A 16,028-nucleotide genomic window follows, 5' to 3' on the forward strand; every position below is an offset into this window, starting at 1 on the left:
GGCATTGAAAATGGCATCTGCTGTGTATCCCTGCTCTTCTATAATATTTTTAATTTTTTCAGGAAACGTCCTAGCAGCTTCAGAATCAGCTGATGCAGATTCTGCTTGAATTCTTATGCAGTGAATAACAAAATGCTTTTTGAAATTTTCGAACCAGCCTTTACTTGCCACAAAATCTGGGTTGACTCCATTATCTTTACCAGGGTTCATAGCGGTCCTTATAAGTGCTTATAAGTCCTTATATTTGAAAATAAAATAAAAGGCCCTTATAGGTGCTTACCTTTTCTTTAAAGCCCTTATTTTTTGCTTTTAGTGCCTTTTTTTTTTCCTTTTAGTGATTTTTTTAATCCTTTTTTTTTTAATGAACGTGCATTTTATCCCTGTACCAAAGCTGAAACTAAATAAACAACTTTTCTTTCTTATAATGCAACGTCAGATGGTGAATCATACTCCCGGAAATTGCTTTTCCCCCCTTTCTCTGCATTAACTTAACCTATGGTGCGCTCGAGAGTACAGACAGGTGCACGTCGTTCAATTGGTCAAAGAATTGGGAAAACAGTAGAAAATTCCGGTACATTCGGTATTCTTTTCCTCCCACCCAAATACTACACACGTTTGAATTTCTATCAAGACTTTAATAATTTGCATTCTCGTTCCGCATGGTCAGTTCATATTCGTGTTTATTATGATCATTATGCTTATATTATGAGCATATGCATGAATATTTATAATAATGTAGTTGCAGTAACTGCTGAAGTATAGATAAACTTCCAAAAATGGGTGTGTTTTTATGCAGATTAGCTTTCTAAGGAATAATATTCGGAATGGCTTAAATAAAAGGAAAGTAATCGAATAGACAAAATATTTCCCCCCCCCAATACATTATACAGTACGGAGGTTGGTAGGTTCTCCCCTTTCTCCGAAAAATCTCTAATATTGAAGCAGCGAACTTTTTTTTTGGTCACTGTCCAATCTTAATTGAATAGGACTAAAAGTTTTTGCGGTCTACCCAACCCAAGCGAAGATTGATTCTATTCCGGAAATTTAGCACAGTCTGTTGAAAATTAGAATCAGAAACACCCCAGATTAGTTAAAACCGTTTACACGCCAAACTATGATGCGAAAGTAAAATAAACATTTTATTGTGAAAAATCGTTTTAAAACTCAAATATAAGAATTATGAGAAAAATTTTTAATGATTTATAACGTTCCATAAACGGAACATTGGCGGGAAACAGTTTTTTTACATGATTTTTGTAAAACATGATTATCGACTTTCTAATTGGAAGCTTCATTTTTGTCTGCACTTTTTCAGTATTAGCAAGTGAATTTGTCAACGTTATTCGGAAGCAACATAGATTAAGCAGAAAAATAGGGAGCCTACTCCTTTATAACCGAAAAGCTACTCCACCAAAATTTCTTAGAAGATAAAGCTTCCACAGAAAAAAGTTTTCGTAATAAATTAAAACAAAAATTACATAGTTGATAAGCAAGAATTTATAAAAGAATTCTACATTAATTGTTAGCAATTTATACTGAAACAAGGAAAATAGTTGTAGAAATAAGTAACAAATAATTCACACTGCAGGATTGGAAGATGCGGAATTGTTGAAAGTTTTTTTCCAGTTCTTCATAAAAAGGAAAAACCTTTCCTGTTTTATCTTCTAATGCCAACATGGTATTATTTATAATATGAAAATATTTTTTCAGTTTTCGAAATCTATTTCTTGGCATCACAGAGAAACTACTGGGACAGATAAATTTTCTTGAGTGCTCCAGTATAAATCTTCGCCGGGTACTCCATGATACCCACTAAACAACAGTAATAAAAAAAACTGTCCAATAACGTTTTCATCTGCAGCTAAAACTTCTCCTTTCTGCATTGCGTAAAGACCTGTCATATTTGCTAAATGCAGCAAATATTCTCTAGTTAGGAATTTGTGAAAATTTTCAACTGGAGATAAAGTAAGTAGTTCAGGAAACACTTCGCAAATATTTTCAATGCTGCCAGTTTTTAGACTTTTGTTAAAATTTAAATTTTTCCCCACCAATGTTCAATGTTTTTCTCTTTTGCATTTAGTTTTCGCTTTAAACTCTTCCTTCCCTTTGAAGACGAAGGTTCTTGAGGATTGAATGAAATTTCTTGAGATATTTCATCATCATCTATTTTATTAGAAAATTCGATTTTTCCACATACATCCGCTGGCAGAAGAGGCTCAAAAATATCTTCATTTACATCTTCCTCATCTGTCAAACATACAGTTTCTTTTGGAGGCAGCAGACAAATATCAATACACTCTTCATCATCTGATAATGTATAAAAATATTCCAATGCTTCTTCAATAGACTGAAATGGTTTTGAATGAGCCATCTTATCAGCATAGTTTTGAATGAGCCATCTTCATGAAATGGGGGGAAAAAAATGCAAACAATGGGAAAATAATGAAATCCACACTCCAAAATATACGCCTTTTTCAATGAGTCATAAACAACCTCTAGCATCTAGCCTATAGAGAAACGCCACATGCTTTTCTCTAGCAGCTTTGAGTAACTCACTTCAAACCCTTATGGGAATGCGTGAAAGGAGAGGAGGGGGATATACGGGAGCTGAAAACAGATTAACAGTCATAAACATCTGTTTTCCACACGTACTGAAACTTTTCACATTTGGAAAATCTTTCTCCATGCCTCTCTATTCACGGCAATCAAAGTAATTTCATCATGTTAAAAAATATACCTTTATACGCCAATGTTACATTTCTGGAACATCCACATTTCTTACCTCAGAGTAAAAAATAATCATCATCTTATTATGATAACTTACTGTCTATGCATAAAATGATCCTTTTTAAATATCCTCATTGAGTTTTAAAAACATTTGTTGAATTTTTAATTTTATATGAATTTCTGAACTTTGCTCATAGAAAAGAAGGAAAAAAGGTGAAATAATGAATATTTTTATCAAGATAATTTTTCTTTTAGAAGAATTATATTGCTACTAAAACATCAATCAATATTTACTCTCCATGTAATAATTTATACAAAGCAATATTAATAAAATTGTGTTTTTTATGGAATTTTAAATTCGATGTTTCATTTATGGAACATTGGCGTGTAAAAGGTTAAGTCTCTTTCTTTTCCTTTATTTAGTTCTTTATTCTCCCAATACCGGCAGCTGTTGATTCCGATTGCGTAATATCACATGTGGAAGAATTACGCGGTACGTATTGCGCAATAACGTTTGCGGTATTTTGCAGAGATAATTAATTTTGATGTTCAGTCTGAGATTTGTTTATGAACACTTAAAAGAGTTTTACTGTGCTTTCTAAGCAGAATATTTCTCAGTTCCGTTGATCTATTTGTATATGATGCACATATCGAAATGTCAAAATCATTTATTTAGCTGAGAAATCCAAAGAACGGCTACAATCTCCCCCACTCCTCTTTTTCCAGTTACTATCCGGAATATTCGGCAATTTCCAAGTATGCGGGTTAATTAAGCTTTTACAGTTAAAGGATGACTGCATGAAGCAATTTCCTGTCTTCCGATTTCAGAAATGTGCCACTTTTTTACTTAAATTACTTTGCCAGGGATATATGTTAAGGACAAACTGTTATGCAATGAAAATTTAGAAAATGTTCAGAATTTTGATTTAAGTTAAATTATTTAAATATTAATATGAGTGGAAAAATAAATTGTATTTATTATTAGGTGCCAAACAAATACAATTAATATGGCTTATTATTATTTATTTTCTCTATTTTGAACTGAAATTTCATCATTAAATCTTGTAATATAGTTTAGTTCTGCATAGTTTTTTTTCTCTCATTGTAAACTAATTCTGTAAATTGAACTGTCATTTAAAATTTAAGAAAAAGTTAATTGTTTTCCATGGTTGAGGTAATGCTCATTCTCTTAATAAATATTGCATTGCTCATATTTTAAATTACAAATCTAATTTTTAAGGTTATGCAGTTGTGTATAGTGTAATTAGACAGGTGCTTATTTTTTCCTTAAAATGTGCTTGAAAAGTGCTTATAGGTGCTTATTTTTTTAATTAAATTTATGCCCACGAACCCTGTAAAAGTTTTTTTTTTTATCTTTATTGGACATATTTTGAGACTAAAACTTAATGCAAAAAAGTTGTTCTTTAACATACGGAGGCTCCACGCAGACTGACAACCAGCGGCGTGAGACGCTTTTGTTTTCAGGCCATGTAGATGCGGATTCGAATTTTGGAAGCCGAACGTTCAAGTTGTGCATTTTGGAGCCCTCATTCTAACCCAGTGTCGTTCATCTTCTGCGATAGTGTTCTTTCATTGTTATCTGATGGCTTTGGTCTTTTGTGACTGGTTAGTGATTCTGTTGTGCTCTACTTTGACAGTTATGGAAGGAAACGATTTTCACTTGTTACCGGTTAAAAATTTAATGGTTGGTCTCTAACATATGGCTCGTCTTCCTGAGGATTTTTGTTTTTATCGGAACCAAATCTTGGAAGGCAACTGGCATGACTTACAAAACAAGAATTCTTATGTGTTAACTTTTAAAAGGTTGAAAATTTTGGAAAGGTTTACTTAAAAAGGCGGGAAATAGGAATGTTACTTCCACCTCCTTCAATTGGCATTTCAGTGTGAAACTCTACTCTTTCCACGTTATGAATATTGTTACTTTTACATCTACCGTATGCTTGTCAAGTGATATCATCTATATCTTACGGTTCAATCTTCACAAAGAACTGATACAAACAAACATGCGATCGAATTTTTTATCGAATTTTTAAACTTTTATTTATGCAGGTACCCATCACACGCAAGCTGCAAGTTTGCCTGAGACTATCCCTGCACCCTGAGAGGTGAGGAGGCAGAATTTCTCTGACTAAGATTTGAGTCAGAGCCCCCCCCCTTTTTTTAGACTCTACGAATCTGGCATATATTTCAGCCACCATTTTCTTATGTTGGTGCTTTGCTCAAATATGGGACAATGTCATGTGGAGTTCCTTAAATTTCTTGGTGAATTTTTCTTATTGTGTTAGAGCAAAACCATGTTATAGGATGCCATGTTGTAGGAAGGTTCTCTTAATTTATGATTCATCTTATAGCGAAACTGTGTTACAGGATACCGTGTTGTAGGAGGGCTATCTGTATATGAAAACATTTTATTTCCTAGGGGAAGTAGTTAATACAATTGGAAGAATGATTATTCTCATTAAGTAGTGAAAAGGAATGGGAAGGCATCAGATAAGCTTAAAAACTGAAAGATGCTATGTTATGCATAGTCCTTTTATTAATTTTTTTAAAATTATTTTTGAAACTACTGAGCTTTTCGTATTATAAAATTTGATACTTAAAAATAAATTTGTTTGTTGGGGGGAATGTCAGTTTGTCCCTTTTTTGTAATTGAGTTAGTTTATAAAAAGCAGCCATAGTTACATAAATGTACGAATTCCTTTCACTGTAAATAGATAAAATTTAAAGGTATCTTTATGTTACTAATTAAGTTTTCTTTCTTTCTTTTTAATTTATACAGGGTGTCTCAAAAGATCATTGCCAAACTTATCATGCTGGTCTATCATAACATGACAAACAAGATTTACGTAGGAATTTGTTTCCAAAAATGCAAACTGTGTTTGCAAGCATAGAGGGGAAGAAAGAAAGGATGTTGAAAGAGGTGTTAATATGACTTTTATTAAAGAACATGGCTTAATCACAGATGTTCAAAATTCCTTCCTTTCTTTGCAATGCATGCTTCACAACATTGGCGCATGGATTCATGGACCCATTTAAGCTGCTTCCACTATCTTGGCAATTAAATCCATGTCCAGTGCTCTTTTTGCCTTGTACATCATTGACTTCGTGTAACCCTAAAGGTAGAAATCCAGCGGAATACCAGGTTGGGGATCATGGTGGCCATGCAACTGGTCCGCATTTGCGAATCCAGCCTATATTATTCCAACCGATATTCCCACATAGTGCTGCAATATGCAGGCACTCTATCAAGCTTAAATCAGATGTTTCAGTGTGTAGCTGCTGGAGCGTCAACCGTTATATCTGGCAAAACTCTTTCCACAGAACGTGTCCGTAAAGAAATGAGTTAGTAAAAGGAATTATCTTTCTCCTGCAACATCCTTGCCTGAAATGAACAAACATCTCACTCTCCTATAAGCCTGCGAACATTGCCTTTAGTGGTCGCCATTTACTTTTTTGGACACAAGTTCTTATGTAAATTCTGTTTCTCTTGGTATTACAGACTAATATATTAAGTTTGGCAACGACCGTTTAAGACACTCTGTAGTTAAAGATAGCATTTATGATACTTTATCTAGAAACTATTATAATTTCATTGCCTCCTTTTGGGGGGGAAGAAGGAATACTGTATTAAAAAAGTTCATGGATTTGGATTTCCTTTGAAAGATCAAAATTAAAATTGCTGTTAATATTTGCTTTTTAATGATTAGTTTTTACCTCAACAAAAGTATTCATTTTATTACTTTTAAAACATTTTTCATATAGTGCCCAAAAAAGGGGGGAATCTTGTCAAGGAATTAAATCAGGAAAATGGAGTAGATAATTTAGTGTTTTAAAGTTGCAAGTATGAATTTTAGAAATGTTATTTTGATTTCAGATTTAGGAATGTGCCTGTAAAATAACCTATATTAGTGTCATCCTGTTAGTATTTTATATCTTTTAGCTAGTTTAGAAAATAAAACAATATTTTTACAAAACGGGGTACAGTTAAGAAAGGTTATAGATCACGTTTTCTTTGATTAAAAATAAAACTTTATCTGCGATCTTTCTTGCCAACTTCCGGACTCTTCAGGTCTCAAGAACTCTGATATTTGAGTTTGAAATATTCTGCCCTAAAGGTTGTAGTTATTTTGACCATGGGTAGACTATATCAATAAGTAAAGCCCTTTGTATCCTTTACATTTAAATTTAGGTAAATCTTTGATGACATTCTTTGATGTGACCCTGTTATCTAATATATGAAATAAGAAAATTCTGAGATTAACCTTTTAGTGATGAAACATTTATTTAATTTTTAATTGAGCAATTATTTTCTGGTTGCTAATTTTCAGTAATTTTCATATCACAGAGATAATAATCGTAGACCTATTTTCTCCTCTTCTGAAGAATGGAATCAATGTCAAAGTGTGATTGACTGACTAAAATTCTGATAATTGGCATTTATTAAGTGTTACATCTTTTATCTTAAATCTCTTGTTCATTTTCTATTTTAAATTCACTACTACTGTATTTTTTCTCAGAAATAGTGCTAGGTATTTTATATGTCAGTTGACAAAAGAAAAATCCTTTTAATTTCAATACATGGTTATTTCATGATATGTTGTCTCTGCTAGTAATCCTTAAATTTAGAAAACGTCTTTTACTGATTAATATTTCACTGATCTTCACCTTGTTCTTTCTTGTTCATCTTATAGTTGTAAGCAGTATATTCATTTGTAAATCTTAACTTCTTGAAAACTTAAGGAAGCAATTTATTATTTGCATTATGATTATAAGTGAACACACTCAAATGTTATTAATATAACATTCATTCAAAAATCATTCCTTCTCTTGAGACAAAAAATTAGTATTTCCTATAAAATTATTAATAGATAATGCTGACGAAAATATTTATATATTTAGCAACCAAGTGTAAAGCCAAAGAAAGGGCGGATGTCTGAACAGATGAAGTATTGCAATACAGTATTAAAAGAGCTTTTTGCCAAGAAGCATGCTGTAAGTAATTTTTCCCCTCCCACATATTTTTAGCTGAATTTAAAAAATTTTAACTGATTTTTTTTCATACCGTTGTATATTTTTTGGTAATATAAAATATTTTGCTATTAATTTGTCTGCAGTAGAGTCATTTGTGATATTTTTCAATAGTGAACGATATATAATATTATCAAGTAATGAACTATAATGCTTGTAAAATAATTTTAAAAAGAAAGTGCAGAGAGAAATACAGGATATTAGCAATATTAGTTTAACATTGTCAAATAAATTTAGAGAAGTTTTCGGTGAGCACCAAAATATACTATTACATGCAGAAAAAATACGAAAGTTTTTATAAGCTGTGTAAACACCAATAATAATTACAATTGTATTAATATTCATACATAATGTAGCCATTCTAATATTATCAAGATTTCATGGAAATAATTCTAGAAAATTGTAAAACATTTTTTAAAATAAACTTGTATATTTTGCATATTAAAACTTTTTGCAGGTGGGCTAAGTGTTGATAATGTTATGTGCTTTTATGATTTTCAGATTGGGTTACTGTAACAATATCATAATTATCTAAGTACATTTGAATAATAATTATGAAGTTGCATATTCTTAGAAATCATATATTAACCACATTGGGGGAGGCTGTCTTTAAGATCTATATATACAATGATAATTTCCTTAGTTTAGCTTAATATGTATGAGCATTTAAGTATCTTTGTATTTGTTTCAGGGTTATGCTTGGCCTTTTTATAAACCAGTAGATGCACAACTTCTTGATTTACCTGATTATCACGAAGTTATAAAACATCCAATGGACTTGGGAACTGTAAAAGTAAGTTATGTGTGTTTATATATTTTAAAGAATTAGTGAGTACATAGAAATATCTATGTACGCTCTGAATGTTTCACTTTCTTGGGGAAGAATTTTGATTTGGAAATAGTTTGGAATTTTGACCAAATTCTAATTTTAATTATTATGTCAGTAATAGCTGAATCCTTACTTAAAATGTGTACTAAAATTGCCTTACTCTAAATTAAAAAGAACGTCAAAATATAAATGTAGTGTTTTTAATCAATACATATGTATAAATAAAATTGGAAATTCTTTATTTTTCTGTTAAAGCCATGTTGTATATATTAGGCCAAAATAAATATTGGCATATTTTGGCTTATTTCTTCCTTCACCATACCAGACATATGATGGATTGGAAAGTGCAACAAGGAACATTTGCTCATTTCAAAACAAAACCCTCCGAAAACTTTATGGAAGAAAATATGGCTGGTGTTTTTCTTTCTTTTTGAGAAGCTCTTAGTTTTATTGTATACCTTAATTTTAATGTTAAAAACCAGCTAACAAGAAATTGACATATATTTCTCTTACGGAATAGTCTTAACCAGAATAGCTTGTTTGCAATGAATTCAAAGCAAGCTTTGGTTAGCAAAACAAAACATTATGACCTCTAGGAACTAGACTTAGCGTGATTCCAGATTTGGAATTTTTCTGCATATTAGATCATCAGTTTAAATTTAGTAAGATGACGTAGAAATTATAGAATTAAAAGTATGAAATAATGAAGCATGACCTTTATGGAATCAAGACTTCTATTTCTATAGATAATTTCTTGTTCACTTACAAAGTTCCATTGTTTAAAACAACCTGTAATTGCGACATTGAAAATTTCTACTAAATTGTCAATGAAATTTTTTTGTTTTCAGTAACCTCCCTTTCACTTTCTTTGCTATTGGTAGCGATATTCTTTGGATTTAGAACCATATTGCAGATTTAGCCTTCTGTAAGTTGATTAATGATGGGGCATTGTTATCATAGTGAAAATTTTCTGTTTTATCATCAGTTATTAAAATTTGTCTACATTTTTTCACCAATTCCATGAATTGGGAATCCCCCTTAATTTGCATTTAAAATGCTAATTTCGATTAATACAGTTATTGATGTTCCAATCGACTAAGTGTTAATATATCAGAGTCATCCTAATCAGATGACATAAAATATAGTGGCCATGAATTAAGTATACTGTCAATTTGGACAATTACAGCTAAACATTCCTTCAGTGCTAATTTCAAATTTCCCACCATCCATCTCGGATGATGTTTGACAGACTTGATAGTTCCCTCCCAGAGTCCTCCATGATTAGGAGCATGTAGAAGAATGAAAGCCTAATCAATGCCCTCAATGGGCAAATAATCATGTGGACCTGATCCAATATCAAAATAGATTATTAAACAGTTTCTTCCATCTCTTCTTCATAAACTTTTAGAGTATGTCTGGATGTTTTTTCCCCATATATTTAGAAATTTGCTCAGGTGATACTTATTTCTAAAGGAAATGAGTCTTAGCTTTCCTCATTTGGATAACTTTGGATGTATAGTTTACCTTTTGCTCTAGGTAAATGCTTGGAAAAACTTTTCGTCAACAGCATTTGCTGGTATCTGAGCACTTTTTGTTGTTGTTGTTGTTGTTGTTTTGTTTTGTTAATCAGTACATTTTTACACCCCAGAGGAGTGAAATTTGATTGAAATTTTCAGAGATGTAAAAAGAAAAAATTTGCACACTGTTTTGGAATTTCTTGTAAAAGGAGCCTCTGATAATGCGTGTGGTAGCTTTCCATTTTCAACCTTCTTAAAAAAAGCGGATAAATATTTTTTTCACTTGCTGCTGGCTTTTTAAATGATAGGACTGCCTCAGATGGCAACTTAACTCGGCTTTTGTAATTTGTTACCTTGAAAGAGCCCTCAAGGCTCAGTTTCTGTACCTACTTTTTAGAAGAGTATTATTAATGATCTCTCAAAGCTTAAAATTCTTGCCTGCTGTGATACTTTAGTCTTTGCAGATGATATCTTCAAGATGAATGCATAGTTTTTATGGCTGGCCTTTTGTGTTTAAATTTCACCATCAAATGCATTGTTGAATAAAATAGTGATGTTTCAAACTATCTCATTTGTACTAATTTCCTTTCATCCTTGGAGATCCTAAAATCTATTTTTTATTATAACATAATCATCAAGGTTCAAAGATAACTTAAAAACCTGAAAGCTGAAAACATTTAGGTTGCTTTTGCATTTGTTCGTGGACATATGAGTATGGTTGGGAATGAACGTGCTGATTTTCTTGTAAAGACTGCCACCAATCCTGGAATTGACATTTATGTCAATATCCGTAAATCCTTTTGTAATAAGATCATGAATGAAAGTATTGTGGAGTCATAGACTCAAAAATAAATTAGTTCTAAATGTAGTTTAACTGTGAGATTTTTCCCTTCCATCAAAATGAGATTGTCATGTTGTCATTTTGTTACAAGTTATATAATGCCCCAATTCGTTGCTGGTCATGGAAACTTTAAAAGTTATCTAAGCAGATTTAAGTTAGATCACTAGATTTGAAAGATCTCAAAAGTGATGCTTAAAAATATTAACTGCCCTCCGAATTTTAATTAGTTTATTTGTGAGAGAAGTGCCTTTGACTATTTTTCTAAATTAAATAATCCTTCATAATTTTTTTTAAATGTTATCCTTTACTGTTAATTTTTCTGTATTGTGTTTTGTCGTTACTTCTGTAAGTTTCATGATACTTTGTGGTACATGGAGAATTAATTGCCTGTGTTTTTAATTAAAAAAAGAGGGAAAATAATTACATAACTTCTCGTCTGGTTTGTTGATTAGCTTATTCAATTCTAAAAAACTTCCAACAAAATTCCTTGTGTTGTCGGAAAAGACATACATGCCTGTTTAAATATGTTTTATTAAGAATTCCAAACTTCTGATTTTTGTATTTTTTCGTAAATGGCCCACAAAAATCGACTCCTACATAACTGAATGGAACATTTGGTTTTACTCTTCCCTGCAGTAAGTGGGCTATGAGTTTTTCCACAAGAGACTTTTTTTTTTAATAAATCAAACATTCATGGACTGATTTCCTCCTACAAAGGTTACAACCACTCTTAAGACCAAAATTGTTATCTAAAAATCACAGTAATTCTTGATGTCCAAAGTGCATGTTTTTCTCTGTTATTAAGACTGTTAATCTATGATTTTTTGGCTAAATTATAGGAAGTTTCCTTTCAAATTTATACTTACTGTCTGCTATCCACAAAATATTTTCACTATCTAAAAAGGAGTATAAACTTAGAATTTGGAACCACCTTACCATCTATTGGTAGACTAGGTAATTCTTTTTTAAACTCTTGTTCTTGAATGATTTTGATTCGGAGTTCTAAGTGGAGCTCTAATTTTGTTCTTAGCATTGCACTTATTGCAGAACCTGTAAACAAAACCTAACATATGCAAAAGTGTATAAGGTTATTACTCAAGTAAAAAATTAACATCATTACTCTTATATTAAAAACTGAATTTTGTATTAAGTGAAATTTTAGAGTCATTAAATTTTTAAAATTCATCAGGGAAGTCTTTCTCAGAAACTTCAGTAGGAGTCACTTTAGATGGATATTCATCCTTCAGCAGGAAACCAGGGCTCTTCTACTGTAGTTCACTTTGAATAAGCTTGACGGAGTCGAGTCCTCTGGAGTTTGTGTGATAGAAGGTGCGGCCACTGCTGCACATCCAACGTCTGTTGCACCACCGCAACTCGATTGGCAATAGACGTTTTTTAAAAATCGGGGCTCTTTTTACTGCCAAGGCAAGACAATTATGGAGTCGCTCTAAAAAATGCATTATTTAATTAAGCTTCAGAGCTATTACTTGAAATGTTAATTTCACAAACTGTTGCATGTAATTCTAATCTCTGTATGGTAACTTGCTTTATAGGAGAAACTCACAATTTACTTGTTACTAAGTCTTATTGATGCTTCACCACATTTGGAGACAGATTTGTAATGAACTATAGCTCCCGTAAGTTGACTTGGGCATCACAAAATCCATGCAACTCAATAACAATTGCTTCTGTAACAAAAATGCATCCATTAATTTCCAAGTTACATATATCTTGCAGTACAGAGAAAAACTGTCACCATTCCTTGTCTTCTTTCTTGGGTAGAATGTCATCCCATTTGAGCTTCATCAACCATAGGTCTCTGAAGAAATATTTTAGCATTAGCTATCATTGGACCCAATAAACCAGGAGGGTGAAAGATTCTCACTATTGTTGACTGCCTTTTGGTAATTTCACGCTCGTTTTCTAATTTCACCTAATATTCCTCATCTGATTTCCAAGAAACACCAAGAGCTGAAACGTAATTTGTGCACTGAAATGCATATTCATCATCATCATCAATTCCCAGCTCAGAAATTTTGCCATTTGTGCTGTGTCATAGTTGTTTTTCAAAAAATCTCAACTCATGCTGTAACTTTTTTTGCCATGAATTGGACCTGTTGGCCCATCAACCATTTGAAAATCACTTTGTAGCTATGAATGGAAAATTTCTACATTTATCTTGTATAGTAAGCTGACATAATGTTCTCATGCTTATAGAGCACACTTACTGTTCCATAACTCAACTTACTGCACCATTTATTGATTCTTTCCATAATATTCTATGTAGCTGCCATTGGTTAGGATGAATTGATATCATTTGGTAAACCTGTTTGACATGCTCTGTAAAAGCATAAATATGTTTTCAGAAATGTACCATTAATTGAAAACAAGTTCTTTTTAATTATGCAACCATTACATTGAATTGAATTACACATGACAGTATAATCGAAGCATTGAACATGTGACATTATAGTCAAAGTATTAAACTCTGCTATCAGAGGTGTCAAGCTTTTCTTAGGGCGATAAATCCAAAGGTTTGGGATGTAGTATGTCCCTTTTTGCTCTTAATTTTCATTCTTGACTTCAGTCATGTGACCCAGTTCCCCATAGTCACATAAAAAGTCTAAGTTTAATATGAGTAATTTGTATCCTTACATAAATGAATCTGTGAGTACAACCTTTGAAGCATAATTTGTTTTGAATTCCCTGAACTCCGTGTTTTTTTTAAACAGCATTTTAACTTTGTACTTTCCATTAAGTTCAAGAGTGTAGTTGTTTTTAAAATGCTCTCCATTTAATTATGATTCTTTTTGTTTTTGCAATTTTGACGTTTTTGATTTTCTAAAATTGCTTGATTGTTTTAGCTAAATTTATTTCTTTTATTATCATATCACAACATAGCGAGATCCAGGTAGGGTTCCTGCATTTGATGTCTGGCAAAGCTTCACTTGTTAGAGGATTTTTTTTTTTTCATATTGTTTTGTTTGTTATTGAAGGTGTTCATTAAGTATTATTTGATTGTATTACAAAGTATGGGCCAGTCCATAAGTTCGTGCACATTAAGAGTATGTGTGGAATTCACTATGATGCATTTACTAAAACAATACAATTTTGAACCTGTGTCATCGTTTGACTAAAATATTATTCAGTTCATCACCAACTTTCGTAAATGTCGAACGTATTTTAGTACCCATAGAAGATGAATGTAGATAATCAGTACAAACGTGCTATGCTGCATTTTTTATTTTCGTGTGGTGAATCTGCCAGGTTTGCAGCGATAAAAATTAATAGTGTACATGGTGAACACACTGTTAGTGTAAGGACTGCCCAGAAATGGTTTAAAAAATTTAAAGTTGGAAAAAGCAACATTGATGGTGAACCCTGTTCAGGATGTTTTGAACTGTTAGAACCAAATCAAACGATTAATTCAGAAGTTTATAGTGAACAACTTTGTTGTCTAAACTCAGAATGGATAAAAAAATACGCATGATTGGTGAATATCAAGAAAGTGTTGTTTCATCATGATAACACTAGACCGCATACGGCTCGAATAACGCTGCAAAAAATAAGTGAATTTAATTGGGAGCTTTTCCCACATCCTGCTTACTCCCTAGATATTGCCCTAACTGATTTTGACTTATTTCGTGCCTTACAAAATTTTTTACTGGAAAAAAAATTAAATTCTAAACAGGATGTACACAATGAACTTTCAAGTTTTTTTGGCATCAAAACCAAAGTCTTTTTACAGCAATGGCATAAAAAAGCTGCCTTTAAGATGGCAAGACATAGTAGATAATGGAGGAAAATATATAATTGATTAAAATGTTAAATTGTGGCTTTTTATATTATTTAAAACTTTACCAAAAAAAATGTGCACGAATTTATGGACTGGCCCAATAAATGATTCTTACTACCTGTTAGTGTATTAAGAATTCTTTACTTTTCACTTTCCTCTCTCATAGCCTCTGTTGCTGTCACTTCTTTGTTAAATACCTAATTTATGTTTATTATTATTATTGTTTTATTTTTTGTTTCTGAATTTTTATTATTATTATTTGCTTATTGTTATTATAAGACCTAATATCATTGAGTTCGTCTCATTGTCATGTTAATTTGAGTCTGTCTCATTGAGATTATTAATTTTATTAAGTCTGTTTCATTGTCTTCTAAGTTTTATTGAATACGTTATGAATATCCCTGAACCAAAATGAGGTATGGGGAAATTTTAAAAATATCTTTAAACTGCAAATAAAGTTAGTATTCAGATATCATTCCAAAAGTTGATATAACTTTTAGGGGGACATCTACGTATAGTTGAACAGTGTAAACTTTTTGTGATCAAATGACTATTAAATTTTGCCTTATCAACTAAAGAAATGCAAAATAAATCACAAACTGAATTTTCTTAAATTTATCAATATAATTGTTGACCATTTGTAAGTGAAGATGATGCATTTCCATAAACATTTTTTATCTCATTTAGAGAAAAATGGACAATCATGAATACAAAGTCCCAGAGGAGTTTGCAGGCGATGTGCGTCTCATTTTCACAAATTGCTACAAGTATAATCCACCTGACCATGAAGTGGTTGCAATGGCAAGGAAATTACAGGTAAGCAATTTTTAGTCATAAATGATATAAAGGTTTGATATATCATTTAGATTTGATGCATCATTTTCAGGAAAATTCTTTGTTCAAATTAGTTATTTGTAATTGATATTCTTGCATTATCTTTTATGCATTAAAAAATTGCACTGTTTTGTAGGATGTTTTTGAAATGAAGTATGCAAAAATGCCTGATGAACCTCCATCTAATGATCTGAACTTAAATTCACAAAATGAAAAAACTGAAGATTCTGCACCGAGTGTATCTAGTGATATGTCATCTGATTCTTCTTCTGGTAGTGGTTCTGAAGATAGTGAAGCTGAAAGAGAAAAGAAGTTGCAAATGCTCCAAGAACAAGTATGTCTGTAGTAATGTGCTATATACTGAAAAAATGATAATTTTTATTCACATTTCTCTTGTCCACTTAAGTTTTCTGTAAGTTAATGATTTTTAATTTC

At 31.7% G+C, this 16,028-nt stretch overlaps 1 protein-coding gene across 3 annotated transcripts in view; it reads left to right on the forward strand.

The window, feature by feature from the left end:
- fs(1)h (female sterile (1) homeotic) overlaps positions 1-16,028 on the forward strand; it is a 107,088-nt gene that overhangs the window by 65,441 nt on the left and 25,619 nt on the right. For all 3 annotated transcript variants that reach the window (XM_085824069.1, XM_085824071.1, XM_085824070.1), the window contains 4 exons: positions 7,648-7,740; positions 8,468-8,569; positions 15,447-15,575; positions 15,730-15,927. In XM_085824069.1, coding sequence (XP_085680195.1) covers positions 7,648-7,740; positions 8,468-8,569; positions 15,447-15,575; positions 15,730-15,927 — 522 coding nt within the window. The remainder of the gene's footprint in view (positions 1-7,647; positions 7,741-8,467; positions 8,570-15,446; positions 15,576-15,729; positions 15,928-16,028) is intronic.

Source organism: Stegodyphus dumicola, chromosome 9 (genome assembly GCF_044657685.1).
Source record: "Stegodyphus dumicola isolate Sdum_Otavi_A_Nest chromosome 9, ASM4465768v1".
NCBI lineage: Eukaryota > Metazoa > Arthropoda > Arachnida > Araneae > Eresidae > Stegodyphus > Stegodyphus dumicola.